Source organism: Plodia interpunctella, chromosome 14 (genome assembly GCF_027563975.2).
Source record: "Plodia interpunctella isolate USDA-ARS_2022_Savannah chromosome 14, ilPloInte3.2, whole genome shotgun sequence".
In the NCBI taxonomy this organism is placed as follows: Eukaryota; Metazoa; Arthropoda; class Insecta; order Lepidoptera; family Pyralidae; genus Plodia; species Plodia interpunctella.
The window spans coordinates 8787652-8815111 of NC_071307.1; the positions used below are offsets into that span (position 1 = coordinate 8787652).

The 27460-nt window shown below is 38.9% G+C and overlaps 1 protein-coding gene and 1 non-coding gene across 3 annotated transcripts in view; one reads left to right on the top strand and one right to left on the bottom strand.

Moving 5' to 3' along the window:
* Positions 1-27460, top strand: part of garz (gartenzwerg) — a 32089-nt gene that overhangs the window by 653 nt on the left and 3976 nt on the right. The window contains exons 2-29 of one of the 2 annotated variants that reach the window (XM_053755232.2): positions 571-689; positions 1066-1174; positions 1722-1886; positions 3907-3994; positions 5339-5505; positions 6379-6559; positions 6945-7013; positions 8218-8386; positions 8617-9252; positions 9452-9602; positions 10454-10647; positions 11132-11340; positions 12617-12782; positions 13134-13365; positions 13777-13925; positions 14284-14410; positions 15631-15755; positions 16097-16224; positions 18040-18262; positions 19082-19214; positions 19789-19895; positions 20925-21087; positions 21822-21934; positions 22400-22484; positions 24742-24827; positions 25249-25419; positions 25835-26023; positions 27023-27122. In XM_053755232.2, the coding sequence (XP_053611207.1) occupies positions 571-689; positions 1066-1174; positions 1722-1886; positions 3907-3994; positions 5339-5505; positions 6379-6559; positions 6945-7013; positions 8218-8386; positions 8617-9252; positions 9452-9602; positions 10454-10647; positions 11132-11340; positions 12617-12782; positions 13134-13365; positions 13777-13925; positions 14284-14410; positions 15631-15755; positions 16097-16224; positions 18040-18262; positions 19082-19214; positions 19789-19895; positions 20925-21087; positions 21822-21934; positions 22400-22484; positions 24742-24827; positions 25249-25419; positions 25835-26023; positions 27023-27122 (4554 nt within the window). The remainder of the gene's footprint in view (positions 1-570; positions 690-1065; positions 1175-1721; positions 1887-3906; positions 3995-5338; positions 5506-6378; positions 6560-6944; positions 7014-8217; positions 8387-8616; positions 9253-9451; positions 9603-10453; positions 10648-11131; positions 11341-12616; positions 12783-13133; positions 13366-13776; positions 13926-14283; positions 14411-15630; positions 15756-16096; positions 16225-18039; positions 18263-19081; positions 19215-19788; positions 19896-20924; positions 21088-21821; positions 21935-22399; positions 22485-24741; positions 24828-25248; positions 25420-25834; positions 26024-27022; positions 27123-27460) is intronic. The other variant, XM_053755233.2, reaches the window with a different exon arrangement.
* On the bottom strand, positions 3204-3333 carry LOC128675692 (U11 spliceosomal RNA). The gene has a single exon (XR_008405326.1). It is a non-coding gene; the product is annotated as a U11 spliceosomal RNA (small nuclear RNA).

Consider the following 27460-nt stretch of genomic DNA (forward strand, 5'->3'; position numbering starts at 1 on the left):
GAAAGCTAATATAAAGTTTTAAATTTACAAACTATTGCATTGTTGTATTTTTGATATGAACATATGCACTTAAGATGTGGATTATATTTTATTGTAATATTTACAATGCTGTATTTTGGTTAATTTCATCCTTTCCTATATAAATGAAGCGATGGTGGTGTAGACGGGCATCTACACCACCACCGCTTCATTTATATAGGAAAGGATGAAATTAACCACATATATAACATAATAATCCACAGGCGGGCGGCTGTGGATCGAAATGTCCCAGGTTTAAATCCTACTCATGCCACATGAGTTTGTTCATTGTGTGAAATGGAGAAGGCAATGGCAAACCACTTCATTAATAATGCCAAGAAAATTGTTGTGTGTGTTTCATTCCACGTAATAACCTCGTGGTTATTATATGGTGGTGGACTCAATAGTCATATTCCTCATGGCTAAGGGTCGTTCCTCAGCCATGAGGAATACAACTATGAAGAAGAAGAATATAAATGAGGGTTTTTGAGGATACATATTTAATGAAGCTACTGCAGACAAATTAAATTAACATAAACATTCACACTTTAGACCCGACTCACCCCAGTGTACCGGCTACAGTAGAAGACATAGCAGATGCTGTCACACATGCACGTTTTGTGGGCACTGACCACTCATCTGACGGAGTTGTCCTCATGAAGATATTGCAGGTTTTTATTCATTTCAAATTTTGATTCATGTATCTATCATCCTCCCATAGTCGGTTGTGTTCAATGCCCGATGCCTAGAGTTAATTTAAAATATAAAACTAAAAATTTTTAAGATTCAGTTCCCATGTGAATCTTCAAAATTTGTTGGGGCTTGATGTAAACCCTCTTTGGTAACTACCAAAGAGGGTTTACATCTTGTTGCTTATGAGCTGTTAATTTGTTTTTTATTGACATTAGATGGAAAATAAGACTATAGTTTCCGTTAAATAGTAGAGTAGTAGAGCAGCCCTTTTCAAGAGGAATGGGGCTCTGCGTGCACTGTGGCCAGATTATCAAATTTTAAATTAAATTATTGTCTTTCATAATTTACTTGCAGGTCTTGCGCACATTGATGCTGAGCCCCGAAGGTGCTATGCTGACAGATGAGAGTGTCTGCGAGATCATGCTCAGCTGTTTCCGAATTTGTTTTGAGACCCGACTCACCGGTAACATGTTATCTATGCTATCTTACTAATTTATTGACCCAGATAATAGACTTTTGCTTGCAACCTGATTATCTTTTTGTTGCATTTACAAGGTCAATTGTAGATTTGTAGACATGCTAGTAGTTTCTAGCTTTTTGTATCAAACAATGAAAGCAAATTTCGTAAATAGAAGAGAAATAAGAAAAGTGCTTGTAAAGTTTAATTTCTGAATAAATTTCTCTCTCATAATATCCATAAATTTTCATGAATAAGGAATCATTTCCAATATCATCCATAAAACTGACATTACCACAGTACAGATTAATTATTTTAACGTCAGATAGTAAAACAAATTCTGATCTTTGTTAAAATATGAAAAATTGAAATGACAGCGCGGTCGCAGCGGTCGTAACGCTCTGAGAACCACCCAGAAATGTCTTCAGACATTTTTCACATAATTTTACTATCAGTTTAGAATACTTAGCTTTGTTTTTTCGAAAAAATATATAGAATTCGTAATTCAAATAATAAAGTAGGTAATTATATTATTTTAATTTTCACCCATCAGAACTACTTCGCCGCAACGCGGAGCAGTGCCTCCGCGACATGACGCAGCTGATCTTCATGCGGCTGCCGCAGTTCCCGGCGGAGGACACCGCCGCCACATTCGCGAGCCAGGGCCTCTCGCTCAACAAGCGGGACAAGACCACCAAGCGCCTAGCTGCTGTCCACAGTGAGTGTTTTTGAAGTGAAAACATCTTTAGCGGCGTTGTGCACTTTTTGTTATGGGTAAAAAATTTTTGACTCGCATCAAGACACGTGACCTGTGGGCGAAGTGCGTTTCGCTTCTCACCATCGAATCGATTCGAAGTGAGAAGCAGCGAACCAATCACATTGCGCCATTGTGACGCAACGACAACCACACTGCAATGTTTCAACTATGCAGGACAAGTGGTAGTAGGTGAGATTTAACTTGCAAGGTTTGATCTCAGTCAATTAAATATGGACATGGGACAAAACACAAGTGAAATTCAAATTCATTTATTTCGTGAACATAGGTAGTACAGTAGATGGTATACAACAGCGGTTTTCTCTATGTTCCACCATAAGGCATACAAAATTTATCCTATTTGATAAATTTGTGTCACTACATTTATTACGTTATAAAACAATAAACTATAGGTAATCTATTATGTCAAGTATATATAAATATCAATTATGGAAATAAAATATTCAATTAGTAAATTAATTAATTACTTAGTCAAATTTGTCATTAAGGTATTCATTGACCGAATAATATGCTTTGTCAATAAGTAATTGGAGCAATTCTTAGCATTTCGTATATTTTTAGGCAATTTTTAAAATTTTTGACGACGACAATTTTTTCTGGCGCAGTGGTAAAGTGCTTGCCTCTCAACCGAGAGGTCCCGGGTTCGATCCCATGATGGAAAATGGAAAATGATCTTTTTCTCATTGACCCGGGTCTTGGATGATTATCTATATATGTATTTGTTATAAAATATAGTATCGTTGAGTTAGTATCCCATAACACAAGTCTCGAACTTACTTTGGGGCTAGCTCAATCTGTGTGATTTGTCCTAATATATTTATTTATTTAATTTTGGCGCCATTGCGTAAACACTCTTGTGTTGAAATATAGTATTTGTATGTACTAGGAGTAGCTTGTCTGAGCGACGTTGACTCTCTACATGGTGAAATAAATGAATATTCTTTATTACAAAAGTAACAGTTTCATAAATATATAATGATGGGAGAGTTTATTATCTTTTGAAATTAAATAAAAGCTTGTAATTTTGTAAATTCAGAATCTTTCTCCATCTCTACTATAATGTTATAAATGCGAAAGTTTATGTGTATGTATGTATATTTGTTACTCTTTCACGCAAAATCTACTGGATCAATTCTTATAAAATTTGGTATACGGGCAGAATGTAACTTTGAATAACACAGTACTTTTTATCCCAAATTTCCCACGGGAGTGAAGCCCCCCGGGGCGCGGCTAGTATAATATAAATACTTTTATGGCAGAGGAGGCGCCGGTACATGAGGGGTAGCCAACAGCCTCTCTGATCAAAAAATTATGTGTTGAGTATGTCTTGATAACCATACCCCGCGCGCCCGAGAGCGCGCGTGCCATCAAAGCGGCAAACACCCTTTTTTGAAAAGTCGGTATTTATGTCAGACTATGTAACATTGCCAAAGACAAACCATAGCGAGTTTTAAAATGACACTAGCGCCATCTATTGAGATTTTTTGGGAGTTAATTTTTAATGATATTATAAGGTATTAAAAGGTACATATCTGCAAATAATCAAGAATATTTATTACAATAATTTTTTTTTGGTCCTGTTTTTTGTTAGTTTATTTGTATGTATATCCAAATTTCATAACAATCCATCCAGTAGATTTTGCACGAAAGAGTAACAAACATACACACATACATCCTCACAACTTTCGTATTTATAATATGAGTAGAATTAGTAGGATTGTTTTTTATGCTGTAGATAGATGAGTACCTATCAAAATATACTTGGTTAAATTAAATTATGATTATATATGTATTAAACTGAATTATTGTACATGATCTCATAATCATAAATGTATTTTTAAGCCTATTTTGTGTTTCTTTAAATGTACTAATGCTATATTATTTCTTGTGTATTTTTTTATGACTGAATGTAATTTCCAACAGAATGTAGGTATTGTTTTATTTAATGAAGGAATTGTTTCAGATACCAACTCTTTGGAGAGGAAGATTTCAGTAACTGAGCCTGTCGTTCAGACGGAATCCGAAACTGACAGTCTTATAAACAGACACAAGTATGTTATTCTTATTTTCTTATGGAGTGTGTTATTTCCAACGTTCACAGTACCACTCTTCATTGAAAGCACGTTTCGCCGAAAATTTTTGTATATCTTAAGTTACTTAAACTTTATCATGTTCTTACCTAATCTAATTATCTCAAAAAGAACTGAATTTGCCTTAGGAATTTACCGATTATTTTAATTCAAGCTTATCTAGATTTCGAGAAACCAAAAAAAAAATAAATTTCGGCGGAATGTGCTTTCGATGAAGAGTGTTTCTGTGAACTGTGGACACCCCCCTCGTGTGACAAATCGCTTATACACTCAACGTCATACAGTGTACAGGTTTCCTCACGATGTTTTCCTTCACTGGAAGCAAGTGAATTCTATATGGAAGATACATGAACAAAGACAGACATAAATATTAATTGTCGTGTTTGTTACTAATATAGAAGTTAAGTTTTTGTATTACTAATAGGTACTATGGACTATGCCTGAAATCAACACATTTTATTTATACTGTTTTTGCACTGTATATGACTTATGTCCTATCTATTATAATAGTTTTAATATATTATAGTTACAGTCTATCAATAAAGCGAAGACTATGAATGAGTACTGTCTCCTAATGGCTAGCAACACTGGGTGTTATAAACACCCAGTTCGAATCGGTTTATAAAACCAATCTCGGCCATTCTATTTGGTATATGGCAATAAAAATGTCCCGTTTTGTTAACTTTCTCATCTTTTCTTTCCAAACTGTCATGGCTTTTCGCAGAGTGTACGTTTCAATAATGTTTCTAATATAAATATATTAGGACAAATCACACAGATCGAGCTAGTCCCAAAGTAAGTTCGAGACTTGTGTTATGGTATACTAAGTCAACGATACTATATTTTATAACAAATACATATATAGATAAACATCCAAGACCCGGATCAATCAGAAAAAGATAATTTTCCATCATGACCCGACCGAGGATCAAACCCGGGACCTCTCGGTTCAGAGGCAAGCACTTTACCACTGCGTCACCGAGGTCGTCAAATGTTTTATTTTAATTATATTACTAACTAGCTATAGCCCACAACTTCGTACGTGAATAAAAATCCGTTTCCCGTGGGAATTTCAGGAAATTCCTTCTTATAGTGCTCCCCTACATTGGCCTAGGAACTTACACACCAAATTTCAGCTTTCAACGCCCGTTAGTTTCGACTGTGCGTTGTCTGTCAGTCAGCCAGTCACTCAGTAACGGAAGAGTTATATATATATATATATTGATGATTTTGTCAACGAATATTGTTTAGCCTGGCTAGTATTCGAAATGTATAAGAAACACTGCTCTAATTTCCTACCCACAGCCAAGACAAGAATCTACTGAACGAAGCCGAAATAACAATTGAGCCAGTTGAAAAGAAGCACGCGCGACATTCGTCCATGGACCTGGCGAGTGCGGACGCGCCCATCACTCTGTTGCTGGAAAAGTGTGTGGCTGACGCGAGACAGGACCCGCAGAGGACTGAGACAGGTATGACGTGAGGAAGGCAGTGGCAGCTGTGAAGAAGCATTATCGACATTCACCAACCTTGACGACCTCGGTGACGCAGTGGTAAAGTTCTTGCCAGTGAACCGAGAGGTCCCGGGTTCGATCCCCGGTCGGGTCATGATGGAAAATATTTTTCTGATTGGCCCGGGTCTTGGATGTTTATCTATATGTGTATTTGTTATAAAATATAGTATCGTTGAGCTAGTATCCCATAACACAAGTCTCGAACTTACTTTGGGGCTAGCTCAATCTGTGTGATTTGTCCTAATATATTTATTTATTTATATGTTATGTATGTTCATAAACTCTTTATTGCAAAAAAGAAACGCATACAAAGAAAGCAGTGAAAAAGAGGCTCTGTTTATTTGTTGTGTTTTATTGAGAAAACAGGGGATCAAACTTCTAACATATGTGGTCGTCAAAAGGGACCTTACGGCGCCCGGCACTTACGCCATTATTGCCGTTGTTCAATTGCGCCTTCCAAAGGCGCATAAGGTACATACAGACTAACATCTTTTGTTCCACGACTTTTGTCTAAACGTAATAAATACAAAAATTTTCTTTTTTTAAGTTTTAATGTCGTGTCTATAAAACGTTAACTCTATGTTCGATTCCGCTACATAGCGCTACTGTACTGTCTCGTGTTGCTTGGCTATTACATAGATGGGTAGAATCGCAAAAGTCGTAGAATAAAAGTTGCTTGTTTTGATGTAACCAAGTAGTCTTTAGGAGGTTTTGCGTTTGATACCTGTAACCTTGTATGTTAGATATTCTTGCCTATTTCTTGTTAGCCTGTCATAAGATAAAGAAGGCAAGACAATTATATATCATCGGTATCTGATACATCTGTTTCAGATACCGTAGCCCCGGAGTCCGAAGCAGCGGAGACTAAAGCTGTACTAGACCCCTCCTGTAAGACCCCTCCCGCGTCCCCGCCGCCCGACCCCGCCCCCGACCAGCCCGAGGAAGGGAAACAAGAGAAGAAGACGGAGACAGAAGATAAACTTGAAGAGTATGTAAACCCGAGAGGCATTAGGTAATGTGTTTTGAACATCGTGATTTGTTCGTGAATATTGATGTTATGTAAACATGCCGCTTGAAGCGGTGGTGGTGTAATGGTTAAGACGTCCGCCTGTGGAGCGAAAGGTCCCAAGTTCGAATCCTATTTGTGCCACATGTCACCACAATCTAACTCATGTATAATAGTTTTCATCGTCCACCACTTGCTTCCGGTGAACGAAAACATCGTGAGGAAACCTGCACACTGGTTGATTAAATCTTTTTTTCATTTACTGTGCTCTGAATATTTCTTTTTCTATTTCTAAACAAAAAACGGTTTCGAGGCATAGGGCCTATGCTCATCATCAGAAATCTTTTTTCTGCTGTAGAATGAATGGGATTAACGGTCGTTTTGATTTCAGGTTCACACCACAGGAAGACGCGACACATCTGCAACCGTATGGGCTGGTCTGCGTCAGAGAGCTGTTCAGGTAAGTCAGTTGTCATCGATAATATTTGTTTTTACTATTTTTCCATGTAGTTTTATGAATCCCAACTAGTATTATAAATGTGGAAGTATACGTTTGTTTGTTACCGTATTCACGCGTTATCTACTCAAGCAATCTTTTTGAAATTTGGCATATATATAATTAAGAGTATGGAGACGGACATAGGGTAATCAATCAATCAATATTTATTTGCTAGAATACAGTATAAAGGTGTTACAATTTCATATAAGGTACATGTGTTCCAGCTTATGGCAAGGCATGCAAATCCTTACTACTTTAAATGTACTTACCTATCGTCCCGGAAATAGCTATTATTCTCGTAAATCAATAAATATGCGTGGATAAATCGCACAGAAGTTCGAGAAACTTGTGCTATGGGATATTAACTCAACGACACTATATTTTATAACATACACATATAGGTAGACATACAAGACCCAGGTCGATCTGAAAATATCAGTTTCCATCTTAACCTCACCGGGTATCGAACCTGGGATCTCCAGTGTAGTCCGGCATGACGATCATTAGTCTATGGAAGTCACAAATGTAAATGAAATGAAACACTGGAATCTGTTTGATGCCAACGGCCACATTCCAATGCCTCTCCTCTCGCCACCAACGGCGCATTCATTCTCACACTTTGGAGCCCAAAGTTCTGTGTTGATAAAAAGAATGAGATGAAGAATGCTCTCTGCCATGATTAATCCTTGGGACTAGAGTGGAGCTCTTAAAAAAGGGCGGGAAAATATCTATTAAGGACCGGCATCGGAAGCGGTGGTGGTGTAATGGTTAAGACGCCTATGGATCGAAAGGTCTCAGGTTCGTATCCTACTCGTGCCGTATGAGTTTGTATACCAATCTGACTTATATATAGTAGTTTTTTAATAGACCACCACTTGTTTCCGGCGAAGGAAAACATCGTGAGGAAACCTGCACACTGGTGGACAGTTTAGTTCCCTAGTGTGTATGCGACTACCTGCCACTAGATGGCGGTAAGTAGTCGTAAAAGTCATGTCAGATGACTTGTGTTAGCAATAACACACTCGATATGATGATGAGGGCCGGCATAGCGCGTGCGACACCTTTAGTGTTGCAGGCGTCCACAGGCCGCGGTGACCACTTACCATCAGGTGGGCCGCATGCCTGTTTGATTGCTCAGTATTATGAAAAGAATCTCTGCCTCCAGGTTCCTGATATCTCTCTGCAACCCCCTGGACGCCCAGAACACATCGGCTATGGTCCACCTGGGACTCAGTCTGGTGGGCACGGCGCTGGAAGTCGGCGCCGACCACTTGGCCGGATATCCGTCGTTACTGTACTTGATTAAAGATCCGCTTTGCAGGAATCTGTTGAGCGTGAGTATAATATATTTTTTTGTAAACCTAAGAACGCAAAGACCGCGATTGGACGAGCGTAATTATTACGTTGTAATAAAAAAAATGCTAAGAATTTTGAGCTTTTGTGTGAGGACAAATTGATGCTGAGATCGTAAATTACTAACGCGACGCAAAAATTACTCTCTAGCAATCGACCATTAATATGCGGAACAATTAAAATATTTGAATATGTTTGTTATTGTCCACAGTTACTAAGCACAGAAAGAATATCAATATTCGCGTTAGACCTGCAAGTTTCCTTCCTGCTCTTCGAGGCACTTCGATTCCACCTCAAATACCAAATGGAGGCGTTTTTCAAGAAAATTATAGAAATAATATCCGTCGACACGACTAAAGCTATATACGAACTAAAAGAAATACACAATTTAGCACTAGAAAGTCTATGCCAGATGTTCAGAATACCCGGCCTATGTACTGAACTGTATCTAAATTACGATTGCGATATATATTGCACGAATATCTTCGAAGAATTAACAAAATTGCTGTCGAGAAACGTTGTGTCTTCGACTTCATATAACGTGAATTCCGTGTCATTGGAAGCGCTTATGACTGTAATAGAAGCGATCGAGATTGGTACTAATCAGAAGGCGGAGAATAAGAGTGAGACAGAGATAGGTAGTGTGGAGGAAGTGGAGATAAAATACGGACGTGGCGGCCATGTTTCTTTAGAGTTGGGGGGGATGGATGACGCGTCCGTGGTCAGTGATCACGTGACACACGATATCAGTCAGTATTTTGGCGGGAGTCGACAGGGTAGACATAGGCCGACTACCGCCGAACTGCCAACGGAAGCCGAGCTGGATAATATTCGAAATATGAAAAAGGTAAGATATAATATTGTTTGTTATAGCATATTACACTTATTAATGAAATCACTTAGTTATCTCCGAAACTACCGAACCGATTTCAAAAATTCTTTCACCATTAGAAAGGTACAGTATCCAACATTGCTATAGGCTATATTTTATTTCATAATTGACACTGTAGCGAAGCGCCGGACTTTCATAAAAATATTTCTCTCAGTGGGTGACTCAAGGCACGGAACTCTTCAATCAGAAGTCAGAGCGCGGTATAGAGTTTCTACAAGAGCACGGAGTCTTGGCCACACCACTGGACCCTAATGAGGTCGCCGTTTTCCTCAGAGAAAATCCAGATTTGGACAAGAAAATGATTGGTATGTGGACTTTTCACATTTTGAAACTACATAATTAGTTTTTTTTATGTAGCTCTCAGGACCCACTGCTGGGCAAAAGCCTCCCCTCTTTGTTTCCAATCACTTCTATTCCTCGCCAGTTGTTGCCATTCCTTATCGAAAGCCGACAGATTTGTGGTCTTTTCCCATCAGTCACTCTTCTAATTCATAATTAGTTTAATCAAACTAATAACTTTTAAGCATTTTTTTCAGTAAACAACTCATCTTTGTCAGTTTTGTAATTTTAAACTAATTCCAAAGTTTGTCCCGAAATGTTTTTAGTTTTTAGTTTTAAAAAATACTATATAATTTATTTGATTATGTAAAAAAAGCCTGTGGCTTTCTATTTCTTGTATGTATATATACTTAAACTGATTTGTTTCTCTTTTATACATATTATAATTGTTATATAATTACATTCATGCTATTATAAAGAGGTAAGCGTTTGTGAGTTTGATGTTTGAAGCGGGTAATCTCCGAAACTACCGAACCGATTTCAAAAATTCTTTCACCATTAGAAAGGTACATTATCCAAGATTGCTATAGGCTATATTTTATCTCAAAATTCTCACGGGAGCGAAGCGCCTGGCAACATCTAGTGTTTAATACATGCAATAATTATTTAATTTATATAATATGGCGTATTACATAATTCAGTACAACACTGAATGAGTTTTTTTCGCCATTTCTTCTCAGCAGTGGTCGTTCCGAAATGCTAGTAGTTTGTAGCTTTAGTAAATATCATTTGATTTAGAATATGACATGAAAAAGTGCCTGTGAAGGCCTAATTTCTGAATAAATGATTTGATTTTGATTTTGTAATCTTCCTACAGGCGAATATATTTGCAAGCGTTCATCGCGCGGCGAAGACGATGGACCAAGCGTCCTGAGCGCTTTTGCGGACAGTTTCGACTTCAAAGGGCTCCGCATCGACCAGGCCCTGCGGCTTTACTTGGAGACCTTCAGGTTGCCAGGGGAGGCGCCGCTCATATTCCTCGTGATGGAGCGGTTCGCTGAGAGGTGGCATGTGAGTGGCCAAAAAATTTAATAAGTCCAATTTAGATGGGCTCATGGATATCCTGCTAATATTATAAATGCGAAAGTTTGTGAGGATATTTGTGACTCTTTCACGTAAAATGGACTGGACCGATTGTTATGAAATTTGGTACACGAGTAGACAAATGGAATGGAAGGAAAAAAGGGACTGGAATTACACATAAGGTACTTTTATCCCGAAATTCCCACGGAAGCGAAGCCCCGGGGCGCAGCTAGTAAATATATGTTATATAAATACCTTTGTTACATTAGCCATAGATAAATCAGAGGCTCTCAAAATGTGATCTGTGAAGTCCTAGTGCTTCACAAAACAACAGTTAGGGCTCCAAAAATATTAGTAAAATTTAAAAAAAATCGTCATAGCGTTCGCGATCATTTCAAGTAGTTTCAACTTTTTTCATCCATAAACAATCATAACATAACATTTTAAACAATCTAAAATTTTCATCGTATAGACAACGAACGGCGAACCGTTCGCGAACACGGACGCCGCGTTCCGGCTCGCGTACGCAGTGATCATGCTGAATATGGACCAACACAACCACAACGCGAAGAAACTTAACGTGCCGATGACAGTGGAGGACTTCGTGAAGAACCTTAGGGGATGTAACGGCGTCGGGGACTTCCCCCAGCCGATGTTGGAGGCTATCTTCCATTCTATCAAGTGAGTCGTGTAGTTTTCCTATGGCGAATTTTTCATTAAGTAAGTAAATAGTATGAAAGTTTCGTGGCGTCTATATACTAATATTAGCTAGGTTTGTTAACTTTATCTGTAGTGTTGTTAGGTTTTTTTCTCTTCAGCCGGGTCCGCAGCGCCGTGTTTTCGTGTTAGATAACACAAAAACATTGTTTACTAATCGATTAGGGGCGTGGCCTAACAGTTATGTTAGAAAAGTCTACCCTCTTTGGGAATGCCGTTGTTGCTTGATTTAAGTATACTTTCTAGCGTTGAAAATTTCCGGAGATTCTCTAAATAAATTGTCATTGTATATCTGGAATTTCTGAAAAAATTTAATGACCATTTCCGAGCATTCTCTATAATGTTACAGTCGACAACACATCAGGCTAACCAAATTCTATGCAAATTCGCACCTATTACCATTATCGCGGCATAAAGATCCTTCAAAGGTAGCTTGTCGTATTACCGATGTACAGTCGACTGTACATCGGTAATACGACGTTTTGAACTGGCTTGGACCATTGGTACAATACTATCGTGTATACGTAAAGTACGAACCGCAGCGCCGTGTTTTCGTGTTAGCTAACACAAAAACATATGTTTTCTTAACAGATTAGGGGCGTGGCCTAACAGTTATGTTAGAAAAATAACAAAAACATGTTTTCTGAACCGAATGGATAATATCCCCCGCGTTCGCGTGCGGGGAGGGAAGTGACTCATTCTGTGTTAGCGCTCACTGAAGAAAGACGTAGGGCAGCACAGCGCAATATGCAGTACACAAACATAGCAACAGTAGCCGCGGCGGACGGACGGGTTTCCTAATTTGTTTTTGTAACATGTTTTGTTACAAAAATGGCGCTGCGGACCCGGCTTTAAATGTCTTTTTCGCTTGTGGTGTCAGCTCCAGGAATGCTGGTAACTCGTTTTGTGAATGTGTATGGTAAAATCTTGAATCTTGTTCAGCTGGTTAGTTTACTAATTTGTGATACAAATTAAAAAAAACCCCGACTTTCAATATTCATTTCGCTACAACTTTTGAACGGCTGTACCGATTTTCGAATCGCCGCATAAAAATTTATCTAGCTATCAAATAAACACAACCGCATCCCTTGATGAGCTACGGTGACAGACATACACACTTAGCGGTCAAACTTATAACAGCCCTCTTTTTGCGTCGGGGGTAAAAAAATTGATTCGACAAAGTGCCTGTGAGTGAATGTTTAATATCTGAATACTTTTGATATTGTGATTTTTTTTTTAGGAATGAGGAAATGGTGATGCCGGCGGAGCGCGTGGGCCCGGTGCGTGACGCGTACCTGTGGCGGGTGCTGCAGCGGCGCGGGGGCGCGGCCGCCGCCCGCTACAGGGGCGCCCCGCCCCACCACACACACAATGCTAGACTGTTCGCCGCCGCTTGTCCGCCTACTGTGAGTTTTCATTTGCCCATGGAATTCTTCACTTGCTTCCCCAGGCGGTTGAGTGTCGGAGCGCGGAGTCGGATTTTCTACTTATTCGTCGCACGGTCGTCGGCATCAATAGTTGTCAGAACATTGGCACTTATTGGCACGCATCCTTGACGACATTAAGCCAGAATTTCCTGAGTTTGCCCATTCGTACAAGACAACATTACACTTGGTTGGGTACAGGGTTACTGGTATCAAACGCAAATCCTCCTGAAGACTATTTGGGTACATCAAAACAAGCAACTTTTATTCTACGACTTTTCGCGAAGCGTAGTTTTTTTTCTCATATAAAACAAACAAACAAACTGGTCACAGGTGGCAGCCCTGTCGGCGGCATTCGAGCGCGCGCCCGCGCCGACCGCGGAGGAAGTCGCGAGCAACAACGTGCGCGACAGCTTCGCGCTGCAAGCGCTGTGCGGCCTCGAGCGCTGCGCCGCGCTCGTCGCCAAGCTGCCGCCCGACTCGCTCACGCTGGACTCGCTGCTGCTGACGCTGTGCAAATTCACCGGCCTGCTGGCGCAACAGAACACCAATTATATTGCTATCGGTGAGTCTTTTTCCCGGTTTCTTCCTCAGCCTTTCGTTTTCCAACTTTTTTGTCTCAACTTCGATGCTATCAGTAAGTCTTCTTCATCTGAGCGTTTTTAGGTTTCTTTCACAACCTTTGGAGGCCAGGGATCGCTTACATAATTGTTGGTCTCAACTTCGATGTCGTCGGCATCTCTAGTTATCAGACAGTAAAAGTTAACTAAGGGAAAGCGCTGTAACCTAGAGATTTTTCTCGTATTTCGGAATACGGATCCCGCAATCGGAAAGTGATAAAGTCATTCCCTCACTCGTCTGCCTCAGCCCCGCGTATCTTCACACAACTTTAGAGAATTGACAATACGGCGTCTCCCCCTTAATTTTGCTTCGTAGATCTATGAATAAGAATGTATGATAATGATTGTGCTGGCAGGCGTAGCACTGGGCCAGTCCAGCAAGAGCCAGGTGGCGCTGACGCGCGCATTCGCGGTGACGGCGCGCCACGCCGACTGCGCACGCGGCGCGTGGCGACATCTGCTGGAGATCGTCAACATCCTGCACGCCGGCCGACTCTTACCTAAGGTTATATGTTGTTATTTTTTCTACTAATATTATTAATGCAAGTTTGTCAGTATGTGTGTATGTCTGTTGTTGTTTTGTATGCAAAATCTACTGGACTGATTGTTATGAAATTTGTACCCCTTCGGGGCGCGAGTTAACTGATATTCCTTAGTTGGCAACAGCCCAGTTAATCTGAGCCTTTGCAGAAGGCCTTTGAGATCATTCTCAGATAAAATCTATTCTTTTATCTGAGGATTTACATTTGCCTGTCTGACGTCAAACCTCCTTGAGAATGCTATTATTTCCTATCGGCTGCCTAGGCCCTGTGTATCATAGTCGTCTCGTTCGTCCGCCCAACTTCAATATTATGATTTTACAGTGTATGACAGAGGTAGAAGATTACCTATCTCCTACTGGCACGGTGTCTCTGATACGCGAAGCGGCGCGCGGTTCAGATGCGGGGCTACTGTCCAGTATATATTCCTACATCGCCTTGGGTGAATCAGGTAACAATTCATACATAGTTACAGCTATAAAAAATTATAAATATAAAAAAAGATCTAACAATAATATGCAATTTAGGTCCTAAAGAAAGTGTAGAAAACTGAATTTAAACGCATAATTTTTTTTGCCATTGCAACACGTAATAGAATAGTGTTGCCGGCCAGACAGCGCCATCATCACTTTCTTGATTAACAAACAGACAGACTGTTAAACATTTATACTCAATATTATTTTCAAGGCTTAGGGCTTGTACAGTAATCTGACATAAACTGCTTGATAAATCTGCCTGAAGTGATTTGCCAGTTAACCCTAACCAACACAATTTTTAGCGCTATCTGTTTGATATACAGCGATAATTTTTTTTTTAAATTTTAATGCGAATGTGAAGCTTCTAGATAAACCATAGTGTTTGTAACTATATTTTTGTTAGATTAATAAAATAAATAAATGTCGTCGAGGACGATGGTTGCCAATGGTCTGACAACTATTAATGTCGAAGACCGTGCGAAGTGGAAACGAAAAAGTAGCAAAGCGGACCCTAGGCTCCGACGCTCAACGGCTGAGGTAGCGACCGGGAAAACACTCAGATCATAGAGAAATAAAATTGTAGCGGGAGCTAGGTAATTATATGCTCGACTGCCACATAGGGAAGATCTTCCCGCCAGGCTAGGTGTTGCGCCGGGGAACCGCACGGCTCCGACGGTGTCATGTCGGAGGTTGTATGTATGCTTCCAATCGAAAACGCACTGTCTGCGCGGTCTAGGCTTGTTAGCTTCCAGTAGTGAGTCGACCGTAGTGCCATCTATCCGTAGAGTCGTGGATCACTTGTGTGGCTTGTTATTCGTTGCGTTTGGTCGGTATTTACATTTGCGCCGTTGTGCATATAGCGTGGTAGATGTCGTCGCCACAAAATAAATGAATATAATACATATAAGGACAAATCACACAGATTAAGTTAGCCTCAAAGTAAGTTCTAAACTTGTGTTATGGGATACTAACTCAACTGTATTCTATAACATATACATATTAGATAAACATCCAAAACCCAGGTCAATCTGAAAAAGATCATTTTCCATGTTGACCTGACCGGGGATCGAACCCGGGATCTCCAGTGTAGCAGTCTGGCGTGGTGACCATTAGGCCACGGAGGTCGTCGTAAAATAAATAATATGCTTCATCAGAAGTGGAATAGGCCCATAATGTTACAACGATATATTGTCAGGCGTGCGAGCCCCCACTCCGCACGAGAAAGCTCTAATAGACGTCGCAACAGAATGCGTCGCTAAATGCAACCTCCCGGGTTTGCTCGTCACCGAGACCAAGTTCCTGCAGCAGGAGAGCTTGCAGGTGAGACCAACACATATCATACAGCTTCTAATCGTGTTTTTTTATTTATTTTTTATCTTATATAAAAGATCTTACAAACATTAAATAATTAACTTTCAGTGAAATAGTTGAGGTTAGAATATACTAAGAATTATATTAAGAATATCACAAACGTGACTCAATGTTTGTGTGGTTCCAAATTACAAACGTTCAACCGTTGAGGAAGGACCGGGAAAAAGGCTCAGATGAGAGAGAGGTGAATTAATTCATTCGTTCACTCGTTCATTCATTCATTCATTATATCATTCTTTTATTCATTCATTAAAATGGCTGTTGATGATGAGAAATTACTTGTTTTGTAGGAGCTGATCCGAGCTATGATAACCGTGGGCACGCCCCCGGACGCAGAGTGTCTGCAAATGAATCCACAGCTAGAAGATGTTCCCATTTTCTTCTTGGAGTTATTGGGGCAGACTCTTATTCAAAATAGGTAAGTTTTAAAATAAATACGTCCATTTTAGCGATTTCCGCTTGCCACGGTCCTGTCAAATCGCACTTTGCATAGAATGAATTAGCGCTATTTGTGTCTCGGCCTCTCCCAATCAGAATTTTATTTTACATAACAATATTAGTACACATATTACAGTAACAAAGCTAAAACAAATACCAGTGACGCATATTATAGAAGTACCTTACAGACTAACATAAATAACCAACCATACATTCTATAATGATTATTGTACGTATAATTTTACAAAATCTAAAATCATAATATATAGATCATAATATATAGTTTCCATTCATACAAGAAAAAGAAAAGCATATTAAAACTACACGAGGAAAAACGAGACAGCGCTAATATATTTTATCCCATATAATGTGCCGCTTTGTACGAGACAGATCCGATCTCATACTAACTTCCTGTCTTCTCTGTTCGTTACATTTGTTTTTAGTTTTCTTCTTTTTCTTTTGTAAACAGGATATTTGGACATTGACAATCATAAGTTTTCTATATGCTCCGTGGAAACGGAATTGTTTATTTTGTTGTTCTATATTTAAAATATTTTTTTTCTCATGTGCCGCATCGCCTATTTTTTGTTCTATATTTAATTTTTTTTTTCTGACAGGTCCAATCCGTATGTATATGCCAGTATTGCTTGATTTATCTTTTCATTTGGCATTTCATTACTTGTTTTTCTTTAGTTATTTTGTTATCTTTGAAATGAAATGAATAAAGGTGTTTATATACATAACTAGTCACGATAGATCATTAATTGATCAACTCTATTAATTTACTGATTGAAATTGTTATGAAATATAGCCTTTATGGCCCGTTTACGGGACAAACTTGGGATAAATATCCATTGCGTTGCGCACGCGCGCGCATGATCGGATGGGTTAGCAATCTTCGCGCTACAATGCTTGATCCGGTCTAAATTGACAACTTTTTGAACTAAATTTTTAAATGGTTATGGTACACACGTCATGCTTTTGAACTAATTTCGACAAATAAATATAATTAACTAAGAACACTATCCCGGTTGGGATGGGGCGTGGGTTCAGTACCAGCTCGAGTCTTGAATTTATTAATCTCATTATTGTTTCCAAACTAGCATTTGCCTGCGGCTTCGCCCGCGTGTTTTCCCACGGGAACAGTTATTGTTCCCGGATGAAAGGTACTTTATGTCTCCTTCTCCATACTTCAAACTACCATGTATGCAAAATTTCAAGAAGATTGTTTGAGAAGATAGAGCGTGAAGTGGTGACATACAAACTTTCGCATTTATTATATTAGAATTAGAATAAAAATTTGTTCAACAGTAGCGACGCCTACACTGAACCAGATAAGTTTTGTTTCTGTAACACGATGAGATATGCAAGTGAGACTTATTATATAGCAGTATGTTTGCTTTGAAATGTAGTCGACCATTGACTGAATTTTAATGCAAACACTTCTATATAATACGACCCGCTTGCAGTTTTGTTTCTTTAATAAATAAATAAATAAATAAATATATTAGGACAAATCACACAGATTGAGCTAGCCCCAAAGTAAGTTCGAGACTTGTGTTATGGGATACTAACTCAACGATACTATATTTTATAACAAATACATATATAAACATCCAAGACCCGGGCCAATCAGAAAAAGATCATTTTCCATCATGACCCGACCGGGGATCGAACCCGGGACCTCTCGGTTCAGAGGCAAGCACTTTACCACTGCGCCACCGCAGTCGTCATTTTATTTTGTAGTTTCTTTGTCGCATAAACATATTTTTTTATTATAATCTATCATCTTCAGGGACCGTCTTCTAACAGTATGGGAAGACGCAGGACCGCACATCCGTCTGGTAGTCCTCTGGACAGCGCAACGCGGGGGCGAAGCCCTAACCCGCTCCCTTACCTGCCTCCTACGTACCGCAGCCAAACTGATGAGATGTGACCACTGTGCGGCGACGGCCCTGCATCACCTGACGCTGCTCTTCCAACTGCCTTACAAGCTGTTCTATCAACAAGCAGATGTGGTAAGTTGCTCCCTTACCCGCCTCCTACGAATGGCAGTTGGGCTGATGAGATCTGACCACCACGCGGCGACTGCTCTGTTCTGCTTCTTTTTGACGTAGATTTCTTTGGAAACCAACACGGCTTTCATCATTCTAAATTCGTAAAATTTGTGCAGTGAAAAAAAAAATTCTAACGTAAAAAATGCCAAAGTTATCGACTATAAACTTCCTAAATTGTTTTTCTGCCACTTGGTTTATTATAATGTCAAAGGGGAAAATCCATATTAAAATAAAGATTGTATTTTTATTTATTTTATATTTGTTTTTAACTTCAAGGTTACTGAAAATGCACACAGATATGACAGACCTTTAGGAGTAACATAGATTTTTCTTTACCGTAGACGAAGTCGCGATCGGATTGCTAGTGAAATATAATATTTATTAGTTAGTGTTCTGGATCACCCTAACGTATCAGAGTTAACCCAAACAGTTTTAATTGGTAGAATATTGAACTGAGTTAAATAACACGAGATATATAAAAAATATTAAATGGTTTATTTTATTACACAAAAATAAAATAAAAGTTTAAAAATTGTTTATAAATTAGTTGCATAAAGTGTCGATTGGCCGATGGTAGGATTCGAACTGATTTTAATGCGACTAAAATACCGAAATGTGAAAAATATTGATCAACATGAAACTGTTCGATCGCTTCGAGTCGAACAGTTAGTATCACATTACAGAATTAATTCTCAAACTTTTGTTTTCGGGTGAACTCAATCTGTGTGTGTGTGTCTATTTATCCGTATATATGTGTTTATTTTATTGTAATATTTGCAGATATCATGTGGCCTTTACGAGTTGGTGAAGACTTCAGCTCAAAATGTACACACCGCTGCCGATTGGGACGTAGTATTTGCACTGTTATTGGCGGCCGGCGCAGGAGTTTATCCTACTGCCACTGGGCAAAGCAGTGAGTATAATGAACCTTATCTTTAAATACATAAGGCTCATAGTCTAACCTCTCAATTGGTGAAGACTTCAGCACAATTGTTTAATTAAACACCTTATCTTTTTATGTTTTGTCTTACACACACTATCGGCGAACTAAGACAGATGCCGACGCGAATGGACGTACATTGAGTAGTTTGTATATGTGAGCATCTTTTTACCACAATTGAAAACCAGTAATATACGTCGTAACTGCCAAAATTCGGCGGATTGACTTCGCTTGATCGCTAGAAGTAGCCTCTGTTGCCCTTCACCCATCCAACTATGTCCTCACAAAAAAATATTGTTCCGTGTTCACGTGAATAAAGATAATTTTTTAATCAAATACACACAATCAAATTTCTATTAGAATTTAACCCTGGAGATGATAAAAACAATTGAACAACAATAGGATCGCATCCGATCTGGGCGCGGAAATTGATAGGTTTAAGGTATTAAGACCTTTGGTAGCACAAATTACACGAGTACATTTTTGGTGAGAGTGACAGAGGAATAGAGGTAGAATTTTCTATCAACAGTCGATATAATATTTCCAGCGTCAAGCAGATCAGAAGGTTCCGAAGACGAGAGCGAGCGGCGCCCTACGAGCGTGTCTTCTGAAAGCGAACTGTCGCATTCTCCGCAAACACAGGGCTGGATTGTGGTAATATATTGTGACTAGCTGTAGCCTAGAGCTCTGCTTGCGGTCAAACATAGGCCATGTTTGACCTAACTGTGTATATTCCAGATTTCATCAAAATCGGCCCAGAGATTAAGTCGTGAAAGTATAATAGAAACGCAGATTTTCGCGTTTGTAATATTAGTACGGATATTTTAATCTATCTGCATATAAATAAATTGGTAAAAATATGATAGCGTTAGTGTGTGTGTCTGTGTAGGAGTTTAAGTTGTAGGTTATGTTATGAATTGTCCAGAAATTTACAATGCTTGAAAATTCTTAACGCTTTAACGAATATAGGCAACAGGTGCTTCATTTAGAAGATGAACACCGCTGGAGCGGTGGTGGTGTAATGGTTAAGACATCTGTGGATCGAAAGCTCTCAGGTTCGTATCCTACTCGTGCGATATGAGTTTGTATACCAATCTGACTCGTGAAAATGTGTGATTTTATTTTTGTCATATCTTTGAAAGCATTATGCAAATGCATTATTATCACAGCTCTATCTACTCAGCCAATCTTCTTGATATTTTGCATACATGCAGTTTGAAGTACGGAGAAGCACATAGGGTACCTTTCATCTCGGAAAAATAACTGTTTCCGGGGGAAATTTACGCAGGCGTAATCGCGGGTTAAACCTAGTGTACAGGGTTACAGGTGTCAAACGCAAAATCTCCTAAAGACTACTCGGGTACATCAATACAAGGAACTTTTATTCTACGATTTTTTGTTATTCGTAGTTATTTTTCGTTCATATAAAAAAATTCAATCTAATTTGCGATTCTACACATCTTAATTATATGTAATAGCCGAGCAATACGAGACAGTACAGTAGCGTTATGTAGCGGAATCGAACATAGAGTATTTTTTTTGTTATTTATTACGTTTAGACAAATGTCTTAGAACAAAAAATGTTAGTCTCTATGTACCTTACGCGCCTTTGTAAGACCAGTAACCCTGTATAATAGTTTTCAAAACAAAAATTGGTCGGCTAGCCTATTTACTGTAATATAGGTGAAGAGGTCAGAGCCCGGGCGCGCGCGCGCACGCGCGCACGCGCTGGCGCGCAGCTGCGAGACGCTGTCGCTGGTGGCGCGCGACGTGGCGCACGTGACGCCGCACAACTGTGCGCTCGCCGTGCGCGCCGTCACGCTGCTCGCCGGCGCCGCGCTGCAACGTAACACTCTTGTCTATTTTTTCTAAATTAGCTTTTGTTTATTTGTAACTTTTGACGACCTCGGTGGCGCAGTGGTAAAGTGCTTGCCTCTGAACCGAGAGGTCCCGGGTTCGATTCCCGGTCGGGTCACGATGGGAAATGATCTTTTCATGATGGATATGATGGAATATGTATTTGTTATAAAATATAGTATCGTTGAATTAGTATTCCATAACACAAGTCTCGAACTTTGGAGCTAGCTCAATCTGTATGATTTGTCCGTATATATTTATTTATTTAACTTCTTACCTCGGCTATGGGTGCTATAAACCTACCTCTTGAATCACGATATCGTTTAAAAAAACCCGCATCAAAATCCGTTGCGTAGTTTTAAAGATCTAAATGTACACAGAGAATCGAATTTGTTTTATACTATTTAGTGATAGCACGAAAATAAGTACATCGATTAGAATTAATACAAAAAATATTTATGTACAACGAATATATATGTATGACTTATGTAACGTAATGTATAACAAAACTTGTGATTATCATCACTACATAGTATAAAACAAAATCGCTTCTCTCTGTCTGTGCCTATGGATGTTTAAATCTTAAAACTACACAACTGATTCTGATGCAGGTTTTTTTAATAGATAGTGTGATTCTTTAGGAAAGTTTAGAAGTATTATTTATTATAGTTTTACTCGAGCGAAGCCGGAATGTTATATTGTATGTGTCACTATTATTTCCAGCCCGAACAGCCCGCGACAGCCGCAATCAAAGACCGCGTTCTCGCCTCAGACAAGACGACTCCAGCGACGAGGAGGTCGACACCCTCGACCAGTACCACATGGTCAGCATACAGGTACGTCACCATATCTAGCAACTATCTCTCTCTCTCACTCTCACTTATCTCTTTCTCTCTCACACTCTCTCACTTATCTTCGTGTATTTTCGGTTCGATTCAGGACTTTATTCTAAGCGTAAAAAATAATTTTAATAATTCGGCTGTGATATGAATGAGCCGGTCAGAAAAGGGGTTCGTCTGACGTTAACCCTTGAGAATAATGTTGTTTCATTTTATCTGCTAAGACTATGTGTCCCTTAGTCGTCTCGTACGACATTCACAGGAGGGTATGGAGTTCAGTTAGCAGTTATACATTTTTTATCTTAAAGGTCTTCAAAGCAGGCCAATATCAAAATCAAAGAGAGAAAATGATTCCAAAATAAACAGAAAGATAATGCGTACAATAACACACTTTCAGGAACAAAAAGATCCTTATTACTTAGAGACATAAGGTTCACAACAATATAATAAATCTAATTTCAGCTACTAGACCTAATGCACACACTGCTCAGTCGCATCGCTCAGATATTCAAGTGGTGGCGGGACGAAGCAGACCAGGGCGCACAAGGTAAGTTGATTTTCCTATACCCAGGTGATTTAAGTGGAACAATTCGATATTGTCCTTGTAACGGCTTATTTTTAGGCTAGCTTGTTTACAGAATAAATGTAAACTTTATGTTTGTTAATGTCCAACAAAAGACTTTTGTATTTGCGCATGTGCGATTGGGGTGGTTTTTATTCTGATAAACCGACTTAGCTATCAAAATTTAACATTTCCAAGAGTCATTTGAAAATATTGTTTTCTTGTCAAATTTATTCAACAGTAGCGACGCCGTCGCCGTGCCAGATAAGTTAGTTCCTCTGTATATTATTAAACTGAACCAGACAATGCTAGTAGTTATTTATTTATTGAAAAATATGAGTATATACTTTTAATAATTCATTTTATTAAAAAAAAACATGACATCTATTTATTTACTATTTAGGAAGACTTACAGCTGAGTAAGAAAAACATAGAAATAACAGTAGGAAACAGAGAGCCAATTAAAAGTCTCCACGGATAACATAAGAATAAGAAATTGTGAAATCTAAGCAAAAGGACAGTGTCACAAGAATATATATATATATATATATATATATATAGAAAGAAAAGAAAACATAAAAGAAACTGCATAGGAATTTTAAAGAAGGAAAAAAGAAATTGTAATTAAAATACTAAGTAATCAATTTCTTTCTTTCTAAAACGAGATCTATTATTTAGATATCTATCTAGACCAGAAAAATGATCATTGGTTACCCGTACCTTATTAATACTATCTGTGAATAAATCAAGGTCGATGACATTGCTTAAACTGTTAAAAATATCAGCTGCTCGCCACGCGAAGGAGTTACTCCGGTAATTTGTTGCTACATTGTTAAGACCAAAGACACGTTTGTGACGGAGCGATCGCGTAGGTGCATATTAATTAAAAAGACACAAAATTTCGGGGCAGTCAATTTTATTCGAAAAAAAATTATTAAAATATAGATAATATCAGCTATTAACCTCCGTTTTTCCAAGGGTAGTAAGTGGTGCTTTCTACAGGTAACATCATAAGTAAATTTAGTTTTGCATTGAAAATTAAGGAATCGAAATAATTTCATTTGAATTCGCTCCAAGCGTGAGATATATTTAGCATACTGGGGGTTCCAGATTTGTGAGGCACATTCGATAATACTATCTATGGTGTACAAAAAGAAATTAAAAAGAGAGAGATAAGGACTAATGGTCGTCATGTGGACTGCTACACTGGAGGTCTCGGGTTCGATCCCCGGTCATCATGGAAAATGATCTTTTTCAGATTGACCTGGCTCTGTTCATTCATATATGTATATGTTATAGAATATAGTATCATTGAGTTAGTATCCGATAACACAAGTCTCGAACTTACTTTGGGGCTAACACAATCTGTATGAGTTGTTCCTATATATTAATTTATTTGAAATTAAAAAAAAAAATACTGGAGCCCTTATTGCTAAGAACTTTTTGATGCAAAGTACACATAATGCTATCCCTTTCATTCGATGCCCTATCTCTTGCGCGTTTAAAGGTTTAGTGTGTACGTTATACATGTCTAATTAATCTTGAAATACATAAGAGAAGTCTGTCCTCGGATGACAGAGACAGCAGTACTTCCTATAGCTTCACCGTTCTCTTTTCTGTGGTCCTTACCTTATACTCTTTTTAGGTCCCCCTATTGTCCTATTCCCGCCCGAAACATTTCAAGATGAAATCGGAGGTGAAATATCTTCTACTGTTCATAGTAGAGACTTTGTATTTATTTAATATCACATAACTATATGACGCACCTATGGATAAACCCTATGTATAACAGTAGACTAATGAATATTGCTTGTTCTGTGTGCGTAGTCCGAGTTTGCTTTTTACCTCTCACCATCGACTCGATTCGAAGTGAGACACAGCTGACCAATCACAGAGCGCCATTGTGACGCAACGACAACCACACCGCTATATGATTTGCTGAAGTGAAATTGAGACCCACATTCCATGACTAAACACTTCGCGAACGCTCGACGAGACACAAAAGAAGTTTATCTATCTTTATTATCGAGTGTGTTATTGCACTGGTGTCAGTTTTTAAGCCAGACCCCTTCAAAATGGGTGTAAGATTGTTTGGGACTTAATACAATTTTCAAAGATAAAAAGCTGAAAATTGGCAAACATACTCTTCATCATTTTTCTCAAGGAATGGCCGAGATTTTACTATGAAATTCACGCGGGCGAAGCCGCGGGCAAAAGCTAGTGTTGTATAACGAATTTGCAGGCGCAGAAGAATACGATCTATGGGAAGTGGCGTGGATGCCGCTTTTACAAGGAATAGCACAGTTCTGCACGGATAGACGAAAACAGGTGCTAAATTCATTATTATTTTGTGTGTCTTGTATTCTTTTACTATGATTGTGGTTTAATAATAAATGGATACTGGATTTTTTGTGAGGTAGGAAATGGGTTCACGAGCAACGCATAGATTTCGGAGAATTTCACACTTTGATACCTACATTACGAAAATATATAAAAAAATAGATTTTATATATTTTTGTATGCCAGAAGAATTATCAAATAAAGAAATATAGATTTCTTTTACTTTTTGTAATATTAGCTTAAGGTTTAACGCCATTTTGTGCCGAGCTCTATCCCGCGGCGAAGTTACGTAGGTTTAGCTGCTTCGCGCCATATATGAGTTTTCTGAAGCAATCGCACATCACGCGCTTCAGTTTGATATTTTTTATTGATTCGTAGGCTTCTATATATGTTATTTGTCGACTGTCAGGTAGCGAACAGCGCCATAGCGTACCTGCAGCGGGCGCTGCTGGTGCCGACGCTGGCGCACATGGGCAGCGACGGCTGGGAGGCCTGCTTCCAGCGCGTGCTGTTCCCGCTGCTGCGGGGGCTGCCGCGTCGCGCCGACTGCACCGCGCGCGCGCACACCATCGTGTGCAAGGTCAGGTGACTACAGCGCTGCTACCGTCTGATTATAATTGTGTAAAACCAAAACAATAAATTTCAAACGGCTTTATGAGATATATGGGATACAAAACTGTTTTGCAATAATGTTTTATGATTAACGTTTTAATATTAAATATCGTCATCTACTAGTATCACAATTCCTAAATATAGACTTACTAGCTGCGCCCCGGGGCTTCGTTCCCATTGGAATTTCAGCATTAAAATTACTGTATGTGTTATTCCAGGTCATATTCTACTCATATACCAAATTTTATAACAATCAATAGATTTTGCACACATAAACTTTCGAATTTACACTAATATTTAGTAGGTTACGATGAAATATTGTCTTATTTTCCCATGCAGATGTGGATGCGATGACACATGGAGTATGTAATGTTTCCGTGCAGGTGTTCCTGCAGCACCTGTCGGCGCTGTCGCGCACGCCGCGGTTCGGCGCGCTGTGGCTGCGGCTGGTGGCGCTGCAGCGCGCGCTGCTGGCCGCGGCCGCGCCCAACTCCGCGCCCGCCGACGACGCGCTCACTGAGGCCGCGCTCGAGTCGCTCAAGAACATGATACTGGTCATGGATTCCGTTAAGGTTCGTGATAATCTTGATTATTGTCTAATAACTTTTGCCGGCGGTTTCACCCTATTTTCATACAAACTTTCAACCCCAGTTATTGTCATTCGGGGGTTGACTTTTGAAAAAAAAAAGTAGCCTATGTTTGAACGGGGTTTTTTAACTACATGCATACAAAATTTCATCAAAATCGGTCCAGCGGTGTAATCGTAAAAGCGTAACAGAAAAACAGACAGACTTTTGCATTTATAATAGTAGCTGTGTCCCGTAACTTGGCTCCCGTGGGAATTCCGGGATAAAAAGTACTTTATGTTTTTTACCATATTCTACCCATGTAGTTTTAGTTAAGTTTCCAAAGTAATAATCCATTTAGTAGATTTTGCGTAAAAGAGTAAGAAACGTAAATAAAACTGCGTATATGCAGTCAACAGTACATCAAGTTACCTAAAGAACCTCTAAGGCGCGGTAATAGCGACGAGTGTGTAATGAATTTGTGTAGATTAATATGCTGTTGACCTAGATATTGAATTCATCTATACTATTATTATGAAGAAGTAAGCGTTTGTGAATTTGTTTTATTTTTATTTTATTTATTTTTATTTTATTTAAAAGGCACACAAACAGATTACAGACATTGAAGTACAGAATATTGACTTAACAATAATCATCAAACTAATCTATAATCCAATAAAGTGTACACAGAAGAACAAAATAAATTTCGTGTAAACAAGCCTAAATTTATACAGTAGAATAAATTGATATTATATAAGTAAAGACGCATAAACAATATAAATATATATCTATAAATATATAATACAAAAACAGAAAGATCATGACAATCACATATTTGTATGTTTGAGGAGGGTTATCTCAGAAACTACCGAATCGATTTAAAAAATTCTTTCACCATTAGAAAGGTACATTATCCAAGATTGCTATAGACTATATATTTTATCTCAAAATTCCCACGGGAGCGAAGTCCCGGGCAACATCTAGTGTTTGATATTTTTGTTTCAGATATTCAGCAACGCAGAGGGATACAACGATCTGTGGTACATGACCTGGGACAAGATCGGAGAGTTCCTGCCGAACCTGAAAGAGGAACTGTTCCCGCATGGTAACTATATCACTTGTTCATATAATACCAAGGACCCGTCCCGGCTTCGCTCGGGTATAAACCTAATAAATTATACCTCTAAACCTTCCTCGGGGATCACTCTATCCATTGGTGAAAACCGCATGAAAATTCGTGCAGTTGTTTTAGAGTTTATCGCGAACAGACAGACACGTTTGTTTTCTAATATGTGAGGATAATATTATTTACACGCGTTTGATATGTACCGTCCGCGTGAATTTCTCTGCGAAAGTAAAACTTTCATCCCTCCCAATATAGTCATTGGAGGATTGATTTGAAAAAAAAAACCTAAACATACAAATTCAATACAAAATTTCAAA